Source organism: Mycteria americana, chromosome 4 (assembly GCF_035582795.1).
Source record: "Mycteria americana isolate JAX WOST 10 ecotype Jacksonville Zoo and Gardens chromosome 4, USCA_MyAme_1.0, whole genome shotgun sequence".
NCBI lineage: Eukaryota > Metazoa > Chordata > Aves > Ciconiiformes > Ciconiidae > Mycteria > Mycteria americana.
In genome coordinates, this window is record NC_134368.1 from 50,104,784 (window position 1) to 50,130,536 (window position 25,753).

General features: G+C 40.9%; 2 protein-coding genes across 2 annotated transcripts; one reads left to right on the top strand and one right to left on the bottom strand.

The window, feature by feature from the left end:
* The first annotated feature begins 1,386 nt into the window (after nucleotides 1–1,386).
* On the top strand, nucleotides 1,387–19,092 carry RNF175 (ring finger protein 175). Its single transcript, XM_075500500.1, is given in 12 exon segments — nucleotides 1,387–1,491; nucleotides 4,485–4,519; nucleotides 6,339–6,480; nucleotides 13,748–13,833; nucleotides 13,835–13,900; nucleotides 14,807–14,827; nucleotides 14,829–14,909; nucleotides 16,577–16,613; nucleotides 16,615–16,698; nucleotides 17,338–17,471; nucleotides 18,142–18,263; nucleotides 18,959–19,092. Coding segments are annotated over 12 exon segments (1,047 nt in total).
* Nucleotides 19,093–22,513: 3,421 nt separating this feature from the next.
* On the bottom strand, nucleotides 22,514–24,886 carry TLR2 (toll like receptor 2). The gene has a single exon (XM_075500418.1). The coding sequence runs from the start codon at nucleotides 24,883–24,885 to the stop codon at nucleotides 22,534–22,536; it is 2,352 nt and encodes a 783-aa protein (XP_075356533.1). The 5' UTR covers nucleotide 24,886; the 3' UTR covers nucleotides 22,514–22,533.
* Between the last annotated feature and the right edge of the window lie 867 nt (nucleotides 24,887–25,753).

Consider the following 25,753-nt stretch of genomic DNA (forward strand, 5'->3'; position numbering starts at 1 on the left):
CTTCGTTCATCTCTACGCCTTTTTCCTTCTCTCTTAGAAAATGGAGCCATCAAGAAATTTTCAACCTTCCCTGCCCTCATACATCTTTTGCAGGATTTTACGACAGCTGGCACAGGGTGAGACGGTAGCTCTCTGGACAACTCTATGCATTAATCATAATTACTCTTCATTAGGACTGTAGTAGTATCACAAAGCGCAGGCACAATTTTTGGGTGCTTAGTGGCTAAAGCATAGATAACAATACATGAACCTTCCCCCAACAACCTTGCAATCTAGTTTAAAACAAGACACAGTAAATGCTGGAAAATTAGTACAGCACTGCAATAAAGATGAGATCAATGATAATGAGCAATGCAGGTGCATTTGGAGAAATTACCTTTTTCAAGATTTAAAAAAACCCCAAAAGTCTCAGTCACCCAACTGAGGAAGTTAAAGCGCACATCAGGGCATCTGCTTGTCTGCTCTTTCACCCCAGTGTAAATAAACAGGGATTTACCTGGACTGTGAAAGAAAAATAGTTCTTCTACTCATATAGAAGCCATTCTGCCCATCCTTTAAGCCAGTATTATTTTCTTGTCCTATTCTTTCCAGTTTTAGGTGGATAACGTTAGTTTACAGCTCATTAGCAAGTACTTTTTACCCAGCAGCCAGAAGAGAGGCCCTGTCTGGACAAATGGCATCTAGTCTTTATCCCTGTCTGCTGCTGACGGACCCTGTGTTTAGATGGGAGTTTAGCATTTATAGCAAATACTTTTTTGGCTAGGTCATAGCTTCCCACTAATGAGGGGACGCTGGCAAGGGAAAGGTCATTCCCGTGGCCATACATTGGCCGATCATCCATTACACACCAATGTTAGAGTCCCTAGCTGGGTCCAAAACCTTTAATTGTCCTTTTCTTGGGGGCCAAATAAAACTTTCAGGCACTTTAGTCTGTCTGCATATTAAAACAGGGCTTCGCTGTCCTCCCCCCATTGCCAGCAGCCACAATACTCCTCCCCTTGCTCCCATGCCACGCAGCAGCCCCCGACGCTTTCCTGTATGTTGTGTACCCAACCTTCACGGCCAGGGTTAGTCTGTGCCTGGTGCCCACTGCTGCACACACAGCACCATGCTGCCATGTAGTGTTTGCCAGTATTCATTGTATTTCTCCATGGCCACCATCAACATACTCCACCATGGTTCCTTGTATACACCACTTTTGTTCTTCATTCTCCCAACCCCTGTGCCACAAACTGCAGCACCCAGATAGCAGCATCTCTTGGTGCTTCCCTTACTCCTTCCTGTCCAGTCCTTCACCCTATGGACAAAGCCCTTCCTAGCTGCTTTGCTGTGACAAGCCTTCACCAGCTGCTCTGGTCTTCGCCTCATGCAGCACAGCCCCATAGTATGGGGCAGCCCTCACCACCAAACCATTGCCACTGCCACAAGGGAGAAGAGCAATCAGAGTTTAAAAAGGAAGTCTGGAGATGCAAGGATTGGTTTGGCTGTGCGGTATCCAAAATGAAGTTAAAAACACTGTGTGGACTGTAATTTTGTTTCCATTTTTTAACCACTGCCACATCCAAATTCTGGCACAGATAGGCTGATATTTAAAGCAAAAGTGTCATTATCAGTATCTTTGGGGGGGGAGGGGAAATCAGTATTTTGTACCAGTTCTTCACTTCAAGAAGTTGGGAAGAAGTATGCTAATCGAATGTGATGAAATACTAGCAAATGGTCTGCTGACTTTGAAATAAAACTCATTTTATTTTTAAGGCCCAATACCCTTCCTCTTAACTGGTCCCTAGCTTGCTACAGAGTCAAAATGTTACCATGTACAATGTTGAGGAAAGTGGGATCTAAACTATCCCAATCATATTTGCAGTTTTATTGCATAGTAACAACATAGAAATCAGGTTTGATTAGCAAGATATGAATGCATTTTCAGAATCTGCAATTTCTCTGTTACTTGCTAGCTGGTAAACAAATAAATAATGCAGCGTGAATTGAAACGCATCTCTACTTTGAGCTCTATAACGTAATTGTTGCAATTTCATTCGGCTCTAATGAGATTAGAGTTTGCAGATGTGTAGTCCAGCACTTTTGTAAAGGTACATTAGCATAAATATGAACTACAAAAGCAAGTCTCCATTTTATGGTATTTGCTGACTAAGACTAGACTGTCAACACCTTAACTTGACTCTGCAGAAGTGTAATGAAGACTTTTTTTTTTTTTTTTTTGCCTTATTCCCTCAATTTGATCTTCATGACCTCCGAAGATGAGACATCAGGAGCCACTTGTCTCATACTTTTTCAGAAAGAAACAGCAAGAGGAGCTGAGGAAGCAGAGTGGCAGCTGGGCATCTAGATGGGTTTGAAGTTTCTGCTAGGTGCGGCTGTATCTGTTGGTACTTAAATTCTTCTAAAAGTGTATGCCTTTCCCCAAGTGAATGGTGGCTTGCATTCCCCGTTTCTCCCTTAGGCAAGTACAAAGTGCCACATAGTTACTTAAGGCAGATGGTAAAACTGCAGCATATCCCTCCGTACTCAGAGCAAAATGCAAGGACACATCACCCGCAGGGCTAAGATGTACATGGCAAAAATCAACATAAACTGTCACCTTGACAATTCAAGTTATATTAACAACAACCATCACCACCACCAAATATGGACAATTCAACTGAAAAACAGCAAACATTCATAAAAATCAGAACAATTTATCCCCTTGAGTTTCAGAATTTTTACAGAAAATTTAAAGACTTATTTATAGAATTGGAAGATTTTGAAGGAAAAGCAAAAACTAAGCACCATCTTTGATAATGACCTTTTCTGACAGAACCCAGTTTGGAACCAGAAGTACTACCTTTAGACTTCATTGAATACTCTCAAATTCCCCTTTTCAGCCTTTTTTGTGTGAGCTATACCACAGGCTTTATGGTGTACCTGTACAGCTGCCTAATTAGAGTAGCTGAAAGATCAGTCCTAGACCTTTTTGATTAAGTCTAGGAGATATTTCGTTTAAACCTGAGCTTGCTAATTTTGTTGCAGCGATTTTGTTCCCACGTACTGAAGAAGAAAAAGAGAATTCACTGCCACAAGAGGCCCGGAGGAGCAGTGAAATATCCATACGTAGAGATATTAATAACTCAGCTGGACTCAGCCCTGAGCAACCTGATGTCCTTCACTCTGTTTTGCACTGGAGGTTGGTCCAGATAACTGCCAAGGTCCCTTTTGGCTGAAGTTATGCTATAACTGGAGGTCTCTCGAGTATGCCATTGACCCTGTTGGCCAGTCACCCTGAGGGAATTCATTTGTGTTGGGGCCAGTTCTGTTCAATGTCTTTATCAATGATCTGGACGAGGGGATCGAGTGCACCCTCAGTAAGTTTGCAGACGACACCAAGTTGTGTGGGAGTGTTGATCTGCTTGAGGGGAGGAAGGCTCTGCAGAGGGACCTGGACAGGCTGGATCGATGGGCCGAGGTCAATTGTATGGGGTTCAACAAGGCCAAGTGCTGGGTCCTGTACTTGGGTCACAGCAACCCCATGCAACGCTACAGGCTTGGGGAAGAGTGGCTGGAAAGCTGCCTGGTGAAAAAGGGCCTGGGGCTCTTGGTTGACAGCCGCCTGAATATGAGCCAGCAGTGTGCCTAAGTGGCCAAGAAAGCCAATGGCATCCTGGCTTGTATCAAAAATAGTGTGGCCAGCAGGACTAGGGAAGTGATCGTGCCCCTGTACTCGGCACTGGTGAGGCCACACCTCGAATACTGTGTTCAGTTTTGGGCCCCCCACTACAAGAGAGACATTGAGGTGCTGGACCGTGTCCAGAGAAGGGCAACGAAGCTGGTGAAGGGTCTGGAGCACAAGTCTGATGAGGAGCAGCTGAGGGAACTGGGGTTGTTTAGCCTGGAGAAAAGGAGGCTGAGGGGAGACCTTATCGCTCTCTCCAACTACCTGAAAGGAGGTTGTAGAGAGGTGGGGGTCGGTCTCTTCTCCCAGGTAACAAGTGATAGGACAAGAGGAAATGGCCTCAAGTTGCGCCAGGGGAGGTTTAGACTGGATATTAGGACATTTTTCTTCACCGAAAGGGTTATCAAGCACTGGAACAGGCTGTCCAGGGAAGTGGTTGAGTCGCCATCCCTGGAGGTATCTGAAAGACGTTTGGATGAGGTGCTTAGGGACATGGTATAGTGGTGGTCTTGGTAGCGTTAGGTTTAAGGTTGGACTCAATGATCTTAAAGGTCTTTTCCAACCTATATGATTCTGTGATTTTGTGATTCTGTGATTAGCTGCACCCATCGTATATCACAGCCATTGAAATTGCGTGACTGCCATCCTTGGCGCAGCTGCAGGTTTCTAAGCAGCTTCCAGGTGAGAGAGGTGGAGAGAACTTGTCAGCAAATCCAGCAACTCACAGAACAGAAGGGGTGGTGAGGGTTAAGAGAAGAAAACCCATCTGGCTGTTGTTCACCGTGAAGTTATAATACTTGTTTTGAATGTATTTCAGGAAAATGATTTATTATCAACAGAGGAACAATGGAAGTAAGTTAATTTACATATTGCTTGCAAATGTTTTCTTAAATGAATTGTACATTTATAGCAATACCAGAAACCTTCAACATGTTGTTCACAGAAGTGTAGTTAGTGAAGAATTTTCTTTTCTTGAAAAGCTTTACTGGAACTTTTTATTCTGTCAGTTTAATCAGTTCCTCAGCAAAACAAAATAGGGAACAGCTTTACAGCGATCATTACAGAGATTGCTGTTGTAGTACAATGTTTTCCTTTAGGTACAATAAATATAACGCTTCCTGTCCTTGCAAGTCTAATATAAAGAAATGGTCCTTTAACCATCATCTTAATGCCTGCTTGAGGCAGGGTGGAGAGGAAAGGCTTGCTATCTCCCTGTTGCTGCCTTCCCTTTTCTTAGGATATACCTTAATTACGCTATCTCCAGCCATGGGCTTGCCCCGCCAGTGCCCGGTGCCAGTGCGCGGCCCATAAGGGGGCACCTTTGATTGCAGCCTGAGGGACACTGAGTGCATCGCACCCATGAGCTGCTTCAAGACACTTCATGCAAGCACGCTGTCGGCAAAGAAGATGTGGTACTCTGTGGTACCTTGCATAAAGCTGGGAAGAAAGACGTTTGACACTGGTATCGGTACCCACTTCAGTGCTGTGGCATCTGAGCGCAGCATCCATCGCGTAGCCATTTCTTTTTAAATGGAAAAAAGCGTGGCTACTGTTGCACTTTTGCTTCTGAAGAAGGGATGGGAAAGAACCAGATGTTTTAAACCTATATCCACATTTCTGCAAAGTCAAGAGTTTTAATTGGATTCAAAGTTTGGCTAACATGAGATAGCAAGTAATAGCAGCAAAGAATGGCTTCGGGCTTTTGCATAGTTCCTTGCTCAAATCTGGATCCCAACTGGTTTAACTGAACAGAGCAGCTGCTGCCCATCAGCCACCATGACACAAGGTCTTGACCCGCGAATCATCCAGGGTGGGTGCCAACCAGAACATGCCGCAGCTCCCTCCCAGCCCATACACACGGTGTTTCTCCCCACAGGGACCAGGGCATGGAAGCATGGAAGGGGAAGGGACACAGTGCACGTCTGCCTCTTTAGCTTCGTTTCGGGGTGCAGCTGAGTGCACTCAGTGCATACACAGATCTAGAAGCCAGGAGGTGCTGTTGAGTCCTGAAATGTAGGCCCAGAAAGCTCCAGGTCAGAGGAAAACTAACATCCAGGTTAATTCGAGTCAAGCTCAGATGAAGATCAAGATTCTTACTACAAGGGCATGAGGCTCTGATCTAACACAGAAGCTCATTCAGCTTTAGTTATGAAGGAGGCTGATTTATAGCTCCAAGACAATTCCCTCCTTTCTTAGGGGCTCAAGGAAGCTTTCATTAACTCTAGAAGGAAGATAAATACCAGCTACAATTCTCACTTTATAGGGAAGGAAGCTGAAACAGGGGTTTAAGCCCTCTTCTGAGTTTGCATTTACCTTGGGCTAAAAGATTATGCGGGGCTCAGATCTGCGATTATGAAATGTCTGCTTAAAATTCATTGGCACTATGTAATTGTGGCTATATTTATGTTCAGGACTGAGTTACTAGAAAAAGAAAAGGAAAAAAGACAACTCTCTACCCATTACTTTACATTTCCTTTTTCAGGATAATAGTTCCAGTTACAAAGACCAAGTATTCTCATCAAGTTTGTTACCTTATATCCTCATGCATAACAACACTAACATGTTTCTTCATAAAGTATATCTCATGCATCAGCTTACTGTCACCTCTAGGCATAACAAATCAATCTAATTTTTTTTTTTTTTTTAAATAGCTCGCATATTTTCTTTTCAGGTTGCAACATCGAAAGATGCATGAAAAGCACCATGGCTGTGAATCAATGCATATGGAGATGGTTCTTGTTCTCATTGCAACCTTGGCTGTTGCCCAGATTGTGTTTGTTCAGTGGAAGCAAAGACACTATCGATGTTACAATGTGAATAGCTTGTCAGAAAGACAGCAGTTTTGGACCTGTAGTGGTTAAGACATCATCTTTCTCAGGTAACAGTTGGCAGTCATGACATACTCTTAAGGGTTTACATCTAGCAAGACAACTGAGCCTCTGTGGAAAGCAGCAAGCCATGGCTTTCGGTCAGGTGGAGAATAGCTTTTATGTAGGAAAAAAAACAACTTGTATTTTATTTTCTTTGTATGCATACTGATGCTGTGGTCAGTCTTTAGTAGGTTAAAGCTTTTAAGGAAAAGGCTTTGAGTTTTCAAACCACTGTCTAATAATGGACTAAGTAGGAGAACAAAGTCACTACCCTTATCTAGCTGAACTAATACTACAGAGGGTTTACTGAGAGAATCCAAGGCCCTTATTCATCAAGTTACTCACACACATGCCTAATTAGAGAGAAAGCTTGTCTTGTGGTTAAGGTGCTAAAACTGGGGCTTATGGTGCTTCAGCTCACTTCCTTTCCCCTACCACAGACTTCTCTGCAAACCTGAGAAAACCAGAGTGACATGATTTCCACCCCTGACGTCCCTATTCAATAGTTTAAAAAAAGTTAAGCATCTCAAAAAGGGCCAGTCCTTAAAAAACAATGTGAGTTTTAAGTAAATGTTAAACAAATAATGGGCATTGCACAGATAATTCGGACAGCCAGAATTTTAAGCGCACAAGTAGTTTCTTAGCTTTTCCATCTTCATCAGCTGATGAGTGCCCTAAGCCATCTGTAGATTGAAATCCAGTTTTTGGTAACTGAACTTCTTAATAGCAGTGACATCAATAACTGTCATGATCAATACTTTATCTCTTGGCAATTGCTCCTCAGACTCTGAAGCATCATACCGCCTGATCTGACAGGTCTGTTAAACACTAAAGAATGAAACCTTAATACAATTTACAGAAACTCTTTTAGTACAGGATATAAAACCAGCCTGATCTATCAGGCTTTACTGTTAGTGGAGTTTCACAGTGGCATAAAATTGCAATACAGAGATTGTGAAACAGGCTCTTCAGCTATACTTCACAGAGTTAGGAACAGTGATGAAATGTTTGTCATGGAAACATACACACAGGTGAAGTGTCCATGAAGTCACAAGTAGCGCAGGTCATTGCGGATTTTAGCTTCATGTCACTAACTCTCTACCTTTACAAACACACACTCCTAACCCTGAGCGCACACAATACCTGAGCACATACAGCATAATCATATATGATACTACTTTACCATTATGTTCCCTTTAACTTCTCTTCTAGGCCAGTTCTGCTGTATGATTCAAACATTTTATGTTCATGTTAGCATCTCAGTTCAGAGCTTTTCAAGTATTTCTTTCCTATCAATTTTTGCCTTAGTGATTTCAACAGACATTTAGAGTAAAGAACACAACACTGAAGTGACTGAAGTCACTCGGACTGTCCATGTCTTTGTTTTCCATTGAAAATATTTTGCATGAGACTGGTATCGAATCAGTGCTGAAACGCACTTGAACTCTAAGTATGCATACAATGATGGGCAGCTGGGAAGGTCCCTGTCTGCCTGGGAAAGCCTGTGGGAGTCTAAGAAGCATGGTCTCTGTGTTGCTTTGGCATTATCCTCCTTAGCAGTACCTAAAGCTAGTTAATGTGTACTATGTAGACTTAACCTCTGTCAAAAATGCCAATAGCCTACACTTGTTACAGTCCTATTACTTTTGTAACTTAGTTTTCAGCAATTGAAGCTTCATTCCCAACTATTAGTTTACAGGAGCCAGTCACACCTACAAAGTGACATGGCCAATATGGAAAAAATATACTTTAAATGCATTTAGTCTAATTTAGGGAAGCTCCAGTACAACTACAGCCATCACAACACTTTAATGTAGACTTTGTGATGGGTTTTGTAGTGCATTTTAAAATAAAACATCTGCACCACAAACTTGTTGGGGGCCTCAGTTTTCAGTGCATAGCTGTGCAGCAGCAGCAAGGCCTCCCTCTCCAGTAAAAGAGGAACTGAAGCAGAGCCTCTTTCAGTAAAAATAGTAGCACCAGAAGCTGAAGTTCACTTTGCACTGAGTTTTGGCAGTTCTGCTTCATGCTCTGTTTAGTTGGGAGAGTAATATATTCTCACACCTACCATCTATCTGTGTATGAAGTTACTTTATAATAGCGAACACTACTCACAGTGGGTCTCTGCCAGTAGATGGTTTATAGCATTTATTCCATGTTAGGTAACTTAAGAGTGTTTGTCACCAAAACAACTTACAAGTTTGTGTATTAAGTTATAACTGCCCTCGTGTTTCATATCCAGATACTTTTGTATAGTTTTCGAACACACTGTTGATCTCATTGCATTAGCTTGCTTTCTTTAAAAGCATGTCATGCAGCAATGTTAAGGTTACAAATTTCTACCAGTATAGTAACTGCCAAAATCTGATCCACTGTATTTTGAAGACTAACAAATAGGACAAACATGAAGATACAAAGCTGAACGATTAATGAGATCCTTACACAAGATAGATGAAAAATAACTAGTATACATTGTTGCATCAGATAAGGAAACCTTCTGATTTAGGAGCAGGAACTGTAAAGATGGTCACATTTAGGATTTAAACAACTTAGTTAACGCATACAGGAAATTGACAATTTGACATAAAAATAAACAACAACAACAACAACAAAATAAATCTACTGCTCCCCTAAGTGCAGGCGGGTCTAGACTTAGGCATTACAGTTCTTCCAGGTGGCAGTTGTTATGCTTGCGTTCATGCGCATATCATTTCTGTTTGATTTGGTAGGAAACATTTAAATAAGTCAAAATTTGAAAAACAACCACACGCTCACTAAAGAGAAAACAGCCCTCTACTTCTGCTTGCTTATACATTTCTCTTACTTGCCATCCAGCTTGTGACTGCTTGGTTTATGCCTGTATAGTTCACATAGAGGTTATGCACAACAGTGTCTAACACTGAAAAGAAGAAACCAAACACTTTCCCCTGCTCATAACAACATGCTTGCATCTTTAGGAGCAAAAGAGAAGGGAAATCAGATGAAGGGGTAGAACACATTCTTTTCAATGGGAGGGGTAAACCTAAGGCTCCTTTTCTCTGATCAAAAACTGCTTTCTTTTCTATTTTCTGTCCCAAGAGATCAATGAAACAAGTAGCCAGCCCTCCGTTGCATATCATGGCTTAGAAGGCAGCACCAGCTGACAAACCTTTCTATCTGATTCTTTGAGGTCATGGTGAGTGTTTGCATGTATACATCCCTGCTCTGGATACTCATGCTATTCTCAGACATAGTAAGAGCTCGCAGAGAATTGCACAGTCCTGTTAGTAGAAATAAAGCAAAGGATTGCAGTGATTGACTCCCACCCTCCCCTTCAAAGAGCTTTGTGAACATGTAAAAAAGAAAAGGTTGGTTTCTTTTTGAAAGAAAAAGGAAATGAAGGTCAAAGGGAGCATAAAATCAGCCCTAAATGGGAAGGGCATTCGTTAGCTTGCTCAAAAAGAACAAAAAAATAAAAAGCAGCAACTACTTACTAAATGCGAGAGAAACAGCAACAGCCTGTACCTTCCAAAAGAGCCTTATCAAGAATGTAAAATGTCTCCTGAAAAAAACAGGCACACTGGGGAAGGCTCCTATTTCGAAGAAGCAAGAGCAAAAAAGTTGCAGCAAAGCAACTGAGGCTCAGCTGTGGATAATTTTGGCAAGAGGGAAGAGATTGCCCTTCACCAGATGGCTACATATAAAGTAACATGGGTGTGATCCTAGCATAGAGAAGGGGGGGAAAAAAATGAGGAAGAGGTTTTTCTAGTAAGTCTTGGCCTGAGATAAAATGTAGGCCACTCTGACAATTGTGGGTTTTTTTCTACATGGTAGCTGACAGTTTGGGGTTAACTTCCATATGATGAGGAAGCAGATTAGAGAAAATGATTGGTTTTCAGTTACTTTTGAGAATTTTGTTATTGTTATTTGAGATTTTAAAAAATAAACATGGAGCCTGTGTTCTGCTAATTCACATTGTAAAAACCTGATTTTCAATAGGTTTGCATCTGTGTTCAGATAATGCGCTCATTTCTCCATTTCACTCACAAATTTTGCACTCCTCTAACTCACTGAGGTGCAGGCAATTATGTGCTTGCGACTGTATTATGTGCTTTGGGATGTGGGGTGGCAATGAAGAATACTAGTCAGGGAATTGCCATCCTTGAAAAACCATTCCTATCTTGTCCTAGCCTATCCTATCCATTTTTCTCAGCATAAAGGCAGGAGTCTAGCATATCAAATGGGGAAGGAAGGAAAAAGCTTATTAGTGTTCTGACTGTATTTTCCCAAAGGAAATTCCTACTGTCAGGTACTCAGCTGATTCTTATAATGCAATTTGCTTGCCGTTGGAAGCTGTCCACTGATGAAAATTAAATAAATATGATATATGTGGACAAAGTTGTTCTCCCCTGGCGTAATAGAAACCTTAAAATATCTGAGATAGAAAGGCAGATTTGTCATGGTCTCAGAACAATCTCAAACACAAAAGACTTACTTCTGGTCCCATAGGTGGTTGCCTATTTTACTGATTATCTATCGTGTATCATGTGGCAGTCATGTAATGAGAACTTACTTTGGAATACAGTTGAAAAATGAAGCAGCATAGTTATGACAGCATTGATTTCTGTACCTAAGTAATGAAGCAAATCTTGAAAACAAGGTTGGTTGATTTACTTAATATAGAAATCCCTGCCAATTTCCAATGTACTATCAAGTATAAGCATATTAATTTAAACCTTAAAAAAACCCAAACAGCTGATTTATTATTTCTTCCCTGCATATGTTTTTGAGTATTTGAATATGTCTACATCAAAAGAAACTAGATTTTTAGTGAGCCAGTTAGCTTGCGTTGCCAAGTTAACAAGTTCTGGTAAGGTCAGTCTGTCACAATAAATCTAATTATTACACAGTTATTTTCTTTATGTATGCAGTTTTCACCATATGCTATAAGAGGGAAAGGATAGTGGAATAATGCTCTTCTGTTGAATTTGCTGGTGATAGGCATCCTTACTCGCTCAGAGTGGGGGGAGTGTTGTGAGGGAAGCAGAGGACAGATGGACATTTTTCAGTTGGTGCTTGTATGACCTATTTAATCTCCACAATTAGAAAATGGGAAAGTTGTCTATGACGCTGATGCTGACTTCAGTTCTAGGTCTTTTTGAGCTCATTTGAAGTATGGTAATGAGAAAAACATTTTACCTTTGGGCAGCAATCTGATTTGTCAGGAAATTCCTCTTGCTATGATGGGTGGATGAGGAAAATTTGGAATAATATGATCCAGATGTTAAAGCTCCCATTTAGCAGCAATGCAGATGTATTATTTTATGGAATTGTCCAGATGGTGACCTTCCAGTATTAATAATAAATCAATACTGGGGTTTTCATCTGTATGACTCGGTTCCTGTCTTTGTCCTCATTTACATGACAAAATACTTATGCATTTCATATAGAGGCTAATAGTATTAAAATTAACAATCTGGAAGACATAAAAATCAATAAGGAAATTTGAAACAATTACTGCAAACAATGTATACCAATTGATCTGATAACAGCATCACCCAAGAGAAGGCTGTGATACCATTTTTTAATTAATTAGCATTTCATTTTGCAGCTAACATGGTAACAAAGTTCTTTTATAGATTTGTGTTAGAAAGTAGCTACTTTACTGAAGATGTGTGCTCGTTCCACTTTGGCTTTGCCACTTAAATTCAGACTTTACTTTCAGTCTACGGAAAAAAAAAGCAACCCACAGTACATAAGCACATTGGAGAGGGATCACGTTGGACAGTAGCAAGGCAGGCAGGCAACAGGGAGCCTTTGGGGGCCTCCAGTGAAGGCCAGGAGACCTCAGGCTCTGCGATCAGGGATGTGTAGGAACCGCTGACCTGTGGCATGCCAGAAGGGCTGCATGGCACAAAAGGAGCTCTGTCACTTTTATGGTCACAGGCAACAGACTGTGGTCCCGTAAAGCCAGGGCTGCAGGGTGGAGAGATGCATAACAGTGATGTGATCTAATTATGCGGTGTCGTTATCTTTTACAGGTATTTCTATCTGTTAATTTATTTAAACTTATATTGTGAAATACCAGTTTGCTCAATAGTTGCATGCTTCCTGGGGTTTGGGGGGATTTTTTTTTAAGAGTTTCTACTTTTTCTTAGGAGAAGAAGAAGAATCCAGTCCTGCTTCAGTTGAAATCTGTGGCAAAACTGTGTTAGGTTTCACAGGGAGTAACACACATTCCTTCAGAATTCTACTTTTTGGGTTAAGTAAGGAGATTCATCTTCCATAGAAATAGCTTTTTACTCTAGATGGATTGTGCTTTTTGTTTGCTTTTAACCCCCCCCCCCCAAACTAAACACGAATTTGAAAACCATCCCCCCTCAGATTTTTATATTATTATTTTTAGTAACCTTTCTGTAAAGATGCAGGATCTAACTGTACAAACACATATTAAAGTCAGTCTTGCTTTATCTTTGTCATCATCATGCTTCCACAATCCCAAACTCATGGTTTATTAATGTGATCATGGAGAAAACTAATATTACAGGGCTTTTGACTCTTCAGTGAGTTTCAAATATTTGCTTATTGGAAAAGAAGTAGAATATTTCATCACTGTGGGCAACTCAAGCAAATATACATATTAAGTTTGATATAATTTCATTTAGAAAAAAGGTTTAAAAGTTTAAGCCAGAGCATTTTGTTGTGCTGTAGAAAGAGTTTTTAAGAAAAACCTTCAGTAGCGTGGTTACGTAACTGAGCAGCATCCCAAATTAATGCAGCCAAATTTGCCTTTCTGAAAGTTTATACGAGCAGCTTTAAGGCTTAAGGGCCAAACTGCCTCCACCGATTTCAGAAAGCTTGCTCCCAAAGCTTTAGGCCTGCAGTCACCATATCTAATTTGAGTTGAAAAACAAACTTTAATTTTTTTTCAGCAGCATTAATTCTATCAATAGACAGTTTAATTTTTTGAGGATAGGATGTGGGGGTCTGATGAGTTGTATCTCAGTGTTATAACCTTTTACTACACTGAGACTACTAATTATTTACAGGGTGCACGGCAGACTAACATTGTTATTCTAGGGTCAAAGGCCCTCCTGTGTCAGATGCTGTACAAGTCACTTTTTTTTGTATGAGTTTTACAGTTTGGCAATATGTTAATCACACCTAACCATGCCAAATGGAACCATAGGATGTCATTACTTTGAAATGACTGTCTCAATTTTGCCAACAGGTAGTCACACTGCTGCAGATGCAGGTTGTTCCTCTTTCTTTCACCATCAGACTTTACTGGTGGAGATCCCTGTCCATGTGGGGAATGCTCTGTTACTACCAGTTACATCACTTTCAGAGCAACCCGCAAGCCTCTCTCATGAAGAACACCACAGTATGTCCTTTTTTGTTGGTTTTGGCTTGGTTTTGGTTTTTTTTTGGTATTGTTTCTTAAAGGAAACCTGTAGAAGAGCAAATAAGAATTTCCCTGGAACAAATCTTCACAGATTACAAAAAGGGCCATTAATAGTTGAATTTGAAGGAGTCTTCCAACTGCAGTATGAATAAGTTCCTCTAAACCAGTGTTTATCAAACATGACATGCAAATGAAAAATAATTAAACAAGAGTTAAAATTAAATTCATCCCATCAGTTCCATCTTCGTTTTTCATTCTGCAGACTCTTGACCATCAGCAGTCATCCCAGGTGTTGCTGAGGCTGAAGAGCTCAATTTGGTATATATACCAAATAGTCTGAACTTACTCCTTAGAGCCCCCTCTGCCTCCCTAAAGAGGGGTCTGTATGCTTCCTTCTCCAGTCTTCTGAAACTCCACCTCCCCACCCTGGGCTCACAAAGAAAATTATTAATGGTTCAGCAATATTAATTGCTTCTGCTAACTTTTAAGTATTTTAGATACATTTCACTGGTGGTATACTGACTTGACTATATCTAAATTACCTCAGTTGTTTTTTACCTGTTCTGGTCCTGTTCTGGCCTATGCCTCCCTCCTTCACAATTCCCAACTGTTAGTTTTAATTATGTTAGCAATCTGTTCACAATTACCATTTCTTGTGAAGACTGAAGCAAAACAAAAAGGGGTTGGTTCTCCCCCCCCCCCCCCCCCGTACTTTTTCCTGTATTATACATTTTTATTCACCTTCAAGTAAGGGACAAATATAGAAGTGTAAAACTTCTATTGAATTTATATGAATACTTCAGTAGAAGCTACGTATGTGGCATTTTGTGCCACTCTGCAAAATATGCAAGGTCTTGAGCAGTCTTTCTTTTCTCTTACCTACAGGTTGGTCTACAAATGGTTCCTCCTATGGACTGAGTTACACAATTGGAATTGTGGGTTATCTAGCCATAATGTTTACCATATTTGGATTTCATTTATTTTTTAGGTAGGTATCTTCAGGTAAAATTGGGACTGGCAACTGATACGATTTCATATTTGATAGATTTTTCTTTGTTTGCAGTGAAATTGCTCTAGTCTGGTCTCTTCACCACCCACCTCAACATATGAAACCCCTTTTACGTTGTGTAGCTGTAGGTTCTCTTACTTCTTGATTTTTATTATTGCATAGTTGGTCTGAAGTTTGATATTTAGTCATTTTACAACTTGTGTTTGTGGTGTGAAGAGAAGAGGGGGAAAAACCTTAAACTTCATACAGCCACTGTGTTCACTCATTTAATCCCCTAATTTAACTGCTGAGTTAATCCTTAATCCTTCATTTATGTACCTGAAGGAGATGAGACATAAAAAGGCTTGATGTAAAGGATAAAAATAGATAAGCACATTCATATCAAAAACACATTATAATTCTTTCTGATAATTATGATTTCCCACTCTACCAGGCTACAATGTTGTAGGGGGTTCTCCTCTTTTTATTTTGACTGTTGCCAAAGACAATACTGTATGTCCAGATGATTCTCGACCTAACCTCTTAATCCAGCTAGAAGTTTTGCCTGGGTAGAATCTGAATTTTCTTTATGTTTGTCCAGGATTTCTGTCTGACTAGCAGCCCAGTCAGAGCTACTGTGCTGGACTCTGTTTGAGGTAGCGTCTGACCAGAAATTCCAGGGATTCCTCAAAAGCATGTAGGTTAACTACATAATGCATGTGCTGTAAGTCCAACACTTCTTGGAGGTATTGGAGATACTGCACATACATGAATCAACTGTTCCTTTAAGTGTCAGATTTATTTCCCATACATTGTATAGTTGATTAACCCAAAAGTACGTAGCTCTGATGGAAAATTCTTGGCAGAAACTTAACAGTCTTGTGTTACCAATACTGTTAAGCTTTATTCTGTTGAGGTATTTTATTTAACCAGCTAAATTCCCCCACCAGTGTATTTTAAAGATATAACTACAAAATTTGTTAGCTCTATTTTAAAGGTTCTTACTTTGTGCCCTGTTACAGCAGAAATGGCAAGTCCTTTTTAGTGTCAAGAAGCTCCAGTTTTATGAGTATTTGGTAGCCAGGTTTCAGTCTCCCAAGACCTGTAACACATACAATCTCAGAGAGATGACAAGAGATGTTAACATTTTTGCAAACTCAATTGGCTTGGATTTTTTGGGGATAGGGGGTTAAATACCACTTGCTGCAATTTAGCAAAGATTTTATTCTGAGGAATTTGTATTCAGGAGGACAGTGGGCTCTTTCAGCTACAGAAACTTAACATTTCTTTGACTGGCATCTTACACCTTATTGAAATTTGGCTGATCTTGTTGCTTCTGCAAAACAACAAAATATATCTAATTGTTCTGTACAATAAGACTCTAAGCAAAGTCCCTTTCTACAAGAAAATGTGTCAGCTTGGCCTTCCTATAGCAGAGCTGAGTAGCTGTGGCTCCAAAAGCAGTTCATAGCGTACTTTCAATATTGCTTGCCGTCAAGCATATTGATACTTCAAGTATGAGGGTGTCTGCTGCTGCAAAAGAAAATGAAACTAAACCTGCAGTTTGAAGGAAGCAGGAGCTAACTGGAGTAAAAATCTTGCTGATATTTTATTCTGGCATTTTGGTCAAGAACAGACTAACCTGAATACTCTTTTGTGGTTGACAGAATCAAGTCTGATGACTCCATGGATTTTGCTGTGACACCTTTTTTTTTACGGACTGTACTATGGAGTGATGGGAGGAGACTTTGCAGAGATTTGTTCTGACTACATGGCTTCCACCATTGGTGTAAGTGCTAGGGATCATCATCCTGAATACCACTTGCAAGGACTGGAAGTGAGCTCTTGAATCTCTTGTGCCACTGGGTTTGTGACAATAAGGTCTACGGGATACTCTTGCAGTAAGCTAACCTCACTTTTCCTTGAGGAGAGCTGTTCTTGTGCCACGGACAAACTGTTGAACTCCCTTGTCAATCTTATGATTAGAAGAATAGTCTTAATGAAGTAGTAGCCAGTGACATATGCCAGGGCCTGATTTGGGGTTTCCAACAGGCGGGTCCCTATCCTAATTGCTATAGAAGACAAGCTTCTTACTTCCCCAAAGTCTGTGAAAGACTCTTCTTGCCCTTTCCTTTTTATAGCTCTTATCTTCCCTTTCCAAATAAGGTGGTTAACTCAGCACAATTCTCTTGTGTCCCAGTTGCTTAAAATCAAGCAGATGGTTGCTAAAGTTCTTGCATCAGCAATAAGATTTTAATTATTTCTTGGTAACTGTGCACCCTGGCACTAGTAAACTAAGACAACTGTAGCCATTTCTTGCTGTCCTTATCTTTGATGGCACTTAAGATGTGTTTATGCATCCTTGACTCTAAGCAAATATTTTGTTGTTATTTGGCTTCTTTTTTTCCTGTAAACTTGATCTTGACAGTTTTACAACATCAGTGGCATACCAACAAGAAATTTGTCCAATGACATCTGCACAGTCTGCGGGCAGAAAATTTTTGTGGATATAAATGAAGAAGGGATCATTGAAAATACCTACCAGCTGTCCTGTAATCATATGTATCCTTTCCATGTAATTATGGAACTGTTGTTTTCTCCTCTTTTATACTGCATGAAAAAATAATAACAACGGCAATAAATACTAAGGAAAAAAAGGAACCAAAACCACATTCAGAAACAACATAGCACAAAACTAAAAACAGGAGCATGCCATATATTTCAGTTCTGTGACACAAGTTGAGGCCACGCAGCTTTTTGACAGACAACCAGATACAAGAGTGGCTGTAACCCTACAGTTTCAGACCTAAATCCTCCTTCCAGGTACTTTGTGCACAGCCTGTGTGGATGACAGAAGACCCAGTGTCTCATACTTGGGGGTACCAAACAAGTCGGCATTTTGCATTCCAGAAACTAAAACGAAAGGTATCGCATATGTGCTGGAACAATCTTACTAGGCACCGCCTTCTGCAGTTCATAAAAGTATCATGGCTTCTTGCAAGCTGGAAAATATGAATACCAGTCTGGATGTTCAGGACATTGGATTCAACTTTAAAACAATTGTAAATATTCTAAATATTTTAAGTCATTTGAAACTGCTCGGTTATAAAACAAGGCAGTATCCGTAATCAGTCATTAAAATTATCTGTTGATGGTTTGACTAGGTTTGCAGAGGTATGCACTGGGCCTTGTTTATATTTGAAATATTCCTTAACAATACACCTGATACCAGGTTTCATGAATCCTGCATCCGTGGTTGGTGCATTGTTGGCAAGAAGCAGACTTGCCCATACTGCCCTGAGAAAGTTGATTTGAAGAGGATGTTAAGTAACCCATACCCTCTCCCTAACAAGTGTGCTTTTGATTTGGATTTTCTAAACCACAGCCTGATTACTTACTAATTCTTGTTTTGATCTGCAGTGGAGGGATGAGATGGCCACACTAAATAAATGGAAAACCAATTATTATTAAGGAACAATTATATTTAGGGAAGATGATAGTTCTGTTTGGCTTTATCTTATCTAAGACCCCAAGCAAGCTAGGAAAAGAAAAGTGCATATATATTTTTCTTCTTGATTTTAAGACATCCGGAAATAATTTTTATAATGAGAGGAACATTTTAAAGAATGTAAATCACAGTTTTAGAAAGACCATGCAGTGGATTTTGCTCTTTAATGAAATAAAAAAAAAATTGATATAATCCGCTTTCAGAACAACTGCTGGTTTTTCCCCCTTCTCTTAGTAGTCAGTAAACAACATTTTTCTTTTAGCAAATGAAATAATAGTGGAAGATCTGCTGCTGCATCTGTAGAAACCTGCGTGAGTGGAAGCAAAGTTTGGCTTACTTGTTTGAAGCCTATTTTAACCATATGTGGGGAGGATATTTAATTTTAACCTTACCCATATAAAAAAGGAAGTAAATTAGAAGAGTTGAAAAGAAGGCATTTCAAAATTTTAACCCAATACTTTTTCTTTGATTCTGGCTAAGAAAAACACCAAGAGTTACCTATTGTTGCATTTTCTCCCCAGTTTCCTTAACAACAGATGAGGTGGGAACACACACGTATTGTATGGACAACTTTTGGACTGGCTCTGCTATCTGGTAGTTTGGCAACCGGTTGTTATTGGCATCGTCCAAGGCATTATTTACTCACTGGGTCTAGAACAGGACTCAGATTATTAGTGAGAATGCGAAGTGTTGGATACTTACCTGCCTACAATAATATGCACATTCTGTACTTAATTTTAAAAGACTAGAGAAAATAGCAGTTGGTTGAACTCTGGTGTGCTGTACACCCTTTTGCAGGATAGTACCTCTTTTTTGCATTACAGCAGGACTGTACAGCATGCTATTAAAGTATTTTTTTTATTTTCTCAAAGTAAGAATTAAAAGCAATTTCTGCCTTTAATGGGAAGATTTTGATAGAAAAAAAAAAGGACTTATTTCTTAGAATGAATATCCCCTTAAAAAAAAGGAGAAGAAATATTTTAAGTTTGTTTCACTATTAAATATATTGGTAGTGGCTTCCAGTTGAAATTCTGACTACAGAAAATTGTGCAGCAGATAAGAGAAATTTTAAGTCAACTAATGGCTTTGTATACAGCAAATTCTGAAAAATGGCACCTAAAGAGTTTGTTCATTCAGTTAATGTAAGGTAATACAAGATTACCATTACCTTTTTTTTCCCCTCACCTCTTTCAAGAGCTGTTGTATTGTAACTCGTACATCTTGCAATGGCCATTTACAGTTTTAACCACGGCAACGTTTATGGTCTGCTTGGTAGTCAGATAGGCCTATATGTGGAGGTCCTATATGAAGTCCTCTTTGACTTACTGTCACCATCCTCAAAAGGCCCAAGTACAATAACCAGCTTCTCAAACACAGGAGGACGAAGTTAATGATCCCTAACCACCAATTCCATATGTTGCTATTGCTTTTTTTTAAAAAAAACCAAACCAAACGAAAACAAAACAAAAACCAGATCAAAATGGATGCATAAGTTCTTCTGCTTAGCAGCCGAATGTTTGACATCTATGCTACCCTGGCCACCCTGTGAGGAATTGAAACGCAGTGTGTTTATGCAAGAATGGGCAGTTCTGCTTAGGAATCAGAAAATGGTCTTAAAAGGCTGTTAGCCTAGCTGAAGTAGCTTTTGAACTCAGATAAAATATGGTCAGTATTTTAAGGATCTTTACATTGTTATTAGAAATCAGAACATGTTACAGGTTCTGATTTCTAATAACAGAAAGATTTCATACAGGTTAGCTTAATTACGCTTTAATATGTATATGAGAATAAAGCAGAGATTGCGTGAAGCCATCTACTGATGAAGGTAAGGTTTAGATGCTAGAAGTAGGAAATTATGCAAGTAAAAAAGCATTAAGTAAATGAAAGAAAGAGCAAATTTAAGTACATAGAAAGGAGGTTGCTTTGTTTGCTTAGCTGAAGTAGCAAAGTTAATAATTCTTATAATGCGTTATGCCTGTATTCATATATGCAAAAATGCATGTAAATAAATCATTCATTTGCATTACACTGTCAGAGTTGCCTAATTGTGGGTGTAATGGAAGAATGTTTGTCCTCAGCCTTCTCAATAGCTAGCAAAGGACAGGGGGACTTCTGCTGTCACTGACATGTTGGCTGTGTGGAGAAGAACTTCCTAAAAGCAGTAACACAAGGTAACTAGCTGTGAGATGAGACTTCCAATGTACCAACTCAAGTACAAATATTGAGGTGTTTGAACAGAGATTTTGTACACATTAGATGCCCAGACCAAAACACAACAATAAAAACACTGACTTGGACATGATCTCATCACAGATACAGCAAAATGCTGTAGGCTTTTCCATGTGAAGGCTTTTAAGGTCTGCTTCTGTACATGCCTGGAAATGCCCTACACTGTGCATAAGCCCTGAACTGATCCAGAAGGTAGTTGTCCCTCTGGCCTACCAGATTCAAGGTGTTAGTGTTCATCTGAAATTTCCTGTGGCTGCAAGGCACGTATCACCTAAGATACCCCTTTCTTTTTAAATCACCTCTGAAGGAAGAGCCTGGTGCCAGTGTCTCCCATTTATTCCACTTTTTCAGCAATTAGGGGCCTTGTCCCAGCAATCTTCTCGAGAAAAGATGGCCCCAGCTGATAGCAAACTCAATGTCTGAGGTAGGATGCTCTCTACCCACTCTGGTCTTGTGGTCTATGTTTATAGAGAGAGCAGAAAGGTAGGAAACACCCTTTTCGTGCCTGTGCTAAGGCTGCTGATCAGAGAGAATAGTATGGTGTTGGATTCAAAGACTACATATATATTAGTGTCTCCCACATTCTAGCTGAGAATAGCTTAAACTCCATTTAAACAAGTCAGACCCTATTGGACCCTGTTTGGACCCTACTCTGAAGTATCTATTCCCACATATGGTACAATGAAACTAGACAGAAATCATCCTCCATAGGTGTCTTTCACCGAGAAAGTTGTCTGCCATAGAACATACATGCTACAACAGCCAGGACCGCAGTGTGGTCTGGCTTAATTTTTACATTAAGCCTTGCAGCCACGATACTCGGGAGATCTGGACATTTAACTTCCCGTGATTGTGACATACTGCTGAGAATCAGTCCTTAGATCCACTAACTAAGAGAGCTAGGACAAAAAATCCTTGCTCCATAAACTAACTTTTATTGCATTTGATTAGAAGTGGTTTATACAAAGAATGCAGAAAAACCCTTGGCTAGGCAGGCTCTCTCCTAAAGCTTTTGCAAAGATAAAGATACATAAACTACATAGCTGTGTATCTAAACAACTTTTCACCATTAAATATTTAAATGAAACAGCTTTTGCTAACACTGCTGATTAACGTGTGTAGACAATTGTTGTGGTTAACCCCAGAAGGCAGCTCAGCCCCACGCAGCCGCTCGCTCAGTCCCCCCTCAGTGGGACAGGGGAGAGAATCAGAAGGGTAAAAGTGAGAAAACTCGTGGGTTGAGATAAAGACAGTTTAACAGGTAAAGCAAAAGCTGCACGCAAACACAGCAAAATAAGGAATTCATTCACTCCTTCCCGTCAGCAGGCGGATGTTTAGCCATCTCCAGGAAAGCAGGGCTCCATCACGTGTAACAGTTACTTGGGAAGACAAACGCCATCACCCCGAACGTCCCCCCTTCCTCTGTCTTTCCCACAACTTCTATTGCTGAGCGTGACGCCGTATGGTATGGGACATCCCTTTGGTCAGCTGGGATCAGCTGTCCCAGCCGTGTCCCCTCCCAAATTATCATGCACCCCCAGCCTCCTCGCTGGCATGAGAGTGTGAGAAACAGAGAAGGCCTCAATGCTGTGCAAGCACTATTCAGCAATAACTAAAACATCCCTGTGTTATCAACACTGTTTTGCTCAGAAATCCAAACCACAGCACCATAGGAGCAACTATGAAGAAAATTAACTCCATTCTAGCCCGAACCAGTACAACAATTCACAACCATGGCTACAAAAAGAAAATAATCTCACAGCAAGTAATAGAATTTACAGTAGCTCAGCTCTCTATTCTCAAGATACAGATGGGTGATGGGACCAACAGGCAAGGGAAACAAATCCAGAGTACATTTGCTATATATTCATTCTTTAATGTCCCTGTCTAGGATTTTAGAGCTATTTTCAAATTAAACCAAAACATCTCCTGCTGCTCTTCTTCAGGAGGCCACTCCAGGTAGGTCTTTGTGTTCATGATCTTCCGCAGCTTGCAGAACCTCTTGGGAATCGCTTTGCTCTGGATGGGCTCCAGGAGGACGAGAATCGCTGCATCGTTGTTCTCGTCAAAGAGGCGGAAGTGCGAGAAGTCCAGCTCGTATTTGCACCACTCGCTCTGCACAAAGTGCTCGGACAGCACAAAGAGCGTTTTGTGGCTCTTCTCTATGGAGTCGATGATGTTGTCCACAATCCACTTCCCGGGCACAAAGTCCCGCTTATGGAGGCAGAGCCGAAAGGGGGGGCAGGCCTGCTCCAGCTCCCGCACCATTATGTTTTCCACCCAGTCGGAGTCGTTCTCGCTGTAGGAGACAAAGGCGTCGTAGCAGATGTCCTTCGGGGGGGCTCGCTTGGGCTTCCGCTTGGCTTGCAGCCATGCCCAGGTCATTCTCAGGTACCAGACCGCATGGTACTTGTAGCCGACGGCCACGAGGACGAGGATGACCACGAACACCAGGGCGCAGGCCAGCGACACCACGAGGGACCTGTGGCACTCCATCAGGGAGAGGTGCACGGCTCCAACCTGCGCCCCTCTCACTGCCAGGGGAGAGTCACAGACGTACTTGTCTGGCCACCCCACCAGCACCTGGGCTACCCCAGCCTGCTGCTGGATGAAGGAGAGGAAGTCACAGGAGCAGATGAAGTTGTTATCGCTGGCATCCAGCAGCTCCATTTTCTTGAAGGACTCAAACTCTTCCCTGGAGAAACTGTTGAGCTTGTTTCTTCGGACGGACATGGCCACTAAGTTAGGAATGGGTGCGGCACCAGGCAAGGTCTTCAGCTGGTTTTTTGCAAGGTACAGCTCTCTGAGAAATGGGAGTTGCAGTCCAAACTCCCTCAGGTTGTTAGCGCTAACGTCCAAAACTTCCAGCGTCGAGGGAATGCAAGTTGTTAGTTTAGGAATTTGAGTGCTGGAGAGATTCAAATATTTCAGGTTCTTTGGCCATTCACACACATCTGGAATCTCACCAAAGTTATTTTGGCTAACGTCTAAGAGAATTAGGTTTCTTAGATGAGACAAACTTTTACCCGTCATTTCTAAGTCACTCAGTGAATTCTGACTTAAATTTAGAGTTTGTAGTGAGGGCCAACCACCAGGACAGGCCGAATGCTCCAAACTCTGGTCTCCAAGCAAATTTGCACTAAGGTCAAGATACTGTAATGACAGAAGATGTTGTGAAAGTCTGCACGGTACCAAAAAGACCTTGGTGTTTACAACTGTGACTTTGGTAAGGAGAGACAGTAGACCTTCCACAGCCTGAAGATCCGTAAACAAATAAAATTTTTCTATAGATAATTTCTCTATTGTCAGAACTCTAGCAGTCTGTGATTGGTTTGCTTGAATTTGTGTTTTCCATCGTCCAGTTCCCAAGAGTCTACAGTCTATCAGCTCCACCTCCACTAATTTTGGCATGTCTTCTAAAGTGCTGACAATGTCAGGCACAGTAGCATCTATTAATAAGGTCTGTTTAAAAGAAATTTTCTTTGCAAAAGAAGAAGACATGACTCTCAATAGTTGCATTTCAGCAAGTATACTGAATGCTATTTCTCTCACTTCTAACCAAGTGACAGAGTGCAGAAGGTCCCTGACAACTGCTGAGAACACACTCATATTTCTTAGGTTTATGATCATGTGATTTATCTTCTTAATCGATTTCAAACTTCCCGGCTCGTACTGACTGAGATTGCCACCATCAATCCACAACTTGTCGAGAAGCTCAATGCCCTCAAAGTTCCCTTGCCTTATCGTGGAGAACTGCGGGTTGCCCAGGTAGAGAGAGCTCAGGTTGCTCAGGCTAGAAAAGGGGGAGTTTTTCCCCAGGTCTCTGTAGGAATTGCCTTGAAGGTGGAGGTGCTGGAGCGAAAAAAGGTGCCCAAACCACGCAGGGGACAAGTGAGCCAAGCTGTTATTTGATAAGTCCAGGAGCTCCAGTTTCCCGAGGGAGTGAAACGAGTCCCTGTCTATTAAGCTGATTTCATTGAACTGCAGCAGCAGGGCTCTCAGGTTCACAGCCTGCTGCAGGTCCTGGGATCGGATGTGCTTTATCCTGTTGTGGGCCAGGTTTAACACTGTGATTTTGCCCGTGAGCCCTGGGGGAATGAAGTCCAAACCCATGGAAGAGCAGTTGCAAAGCTGAGTGGCATCACATGAAGGACAAGCCTGCTTCAGCACTTGCTCTTCAGAGAGCTTTGCAGCTAAGACCATGTAGATGGCCCACACTCGCCAGGTGTGTGTAGTCATTATTTTGCCTAAAATATGAAATATTTAGATGAATAGTTAGTTTTGAAGAAGGTACATTTTGGATATATCTAAAACATAACCTTTACTGGTCTGTCCTGTTGAAGGCACTATAAATATATTAGTTTTTAACACTGTTCACAGGTGAAACAGATTAGTCAAAAAAAGGCATATTGTACACAAATATTCTAGAATAGTTTGTTAAATGCTACATACATTGAATTTACTATTTTTTCCCCTGTGGTTTCTAATTTTGCAATGAGGACTATCAAATCGATTAACAGCTGCAGAAATCTTTTTCAGATTCAGCTAAACCTCTGAATAATCACCTTATTACTAATCTGATCCTTCACCTGTTTAGGAAATAGTCCCCATACATCCCCCCTCAGCCTCGCCCTAGGTCTTTTTCTTCTGCATCTGTGAATATTCTTTTGTATATTCATTTTTTACTGTGGGGAGTCTCCTGTATGTGTTTCAAATCCTGGTTACATCAAGAAGATTCAGCATCATGCGGGAGATAATGACATTCACATTTAATACTCATTTCAAGCGTGTGTCTAATCTCAATTCTGACAATAGGGAGAAGAGGGCTGCATATGTTTCAGTTCCTTTCCTCATTTTATCTGCCTTTGGCTATTCTGATTGGAAATATGCTAGGAGCAGGGAAATTAATATTTGCCTGGATGGCTGTATAGGCCATCATTATGTTGCCATCAGTCCGATACTTGCTAATGAAACTTAAGCCGGGAAAACTGACCATTGTAACCTACCGACTCTTAGCTCTTCCTTTTTACTGCCACGTCCTTCTCCTCTGCCAGTGGCTTTTTCTGCTTTGGGTGTCTGTGGCAGAGAGAAGAGGAAGTCACAGCCA

What these genes read in the sequence shown, in the direction of transcription:
- TLR2 (XM_075500418.1), bottom strand. Translation starts at nt 24,885, where the DNA reads ATGACTACACACACCTGGCGAGTGTGGGCCATCTACATGGTCTTAGCT.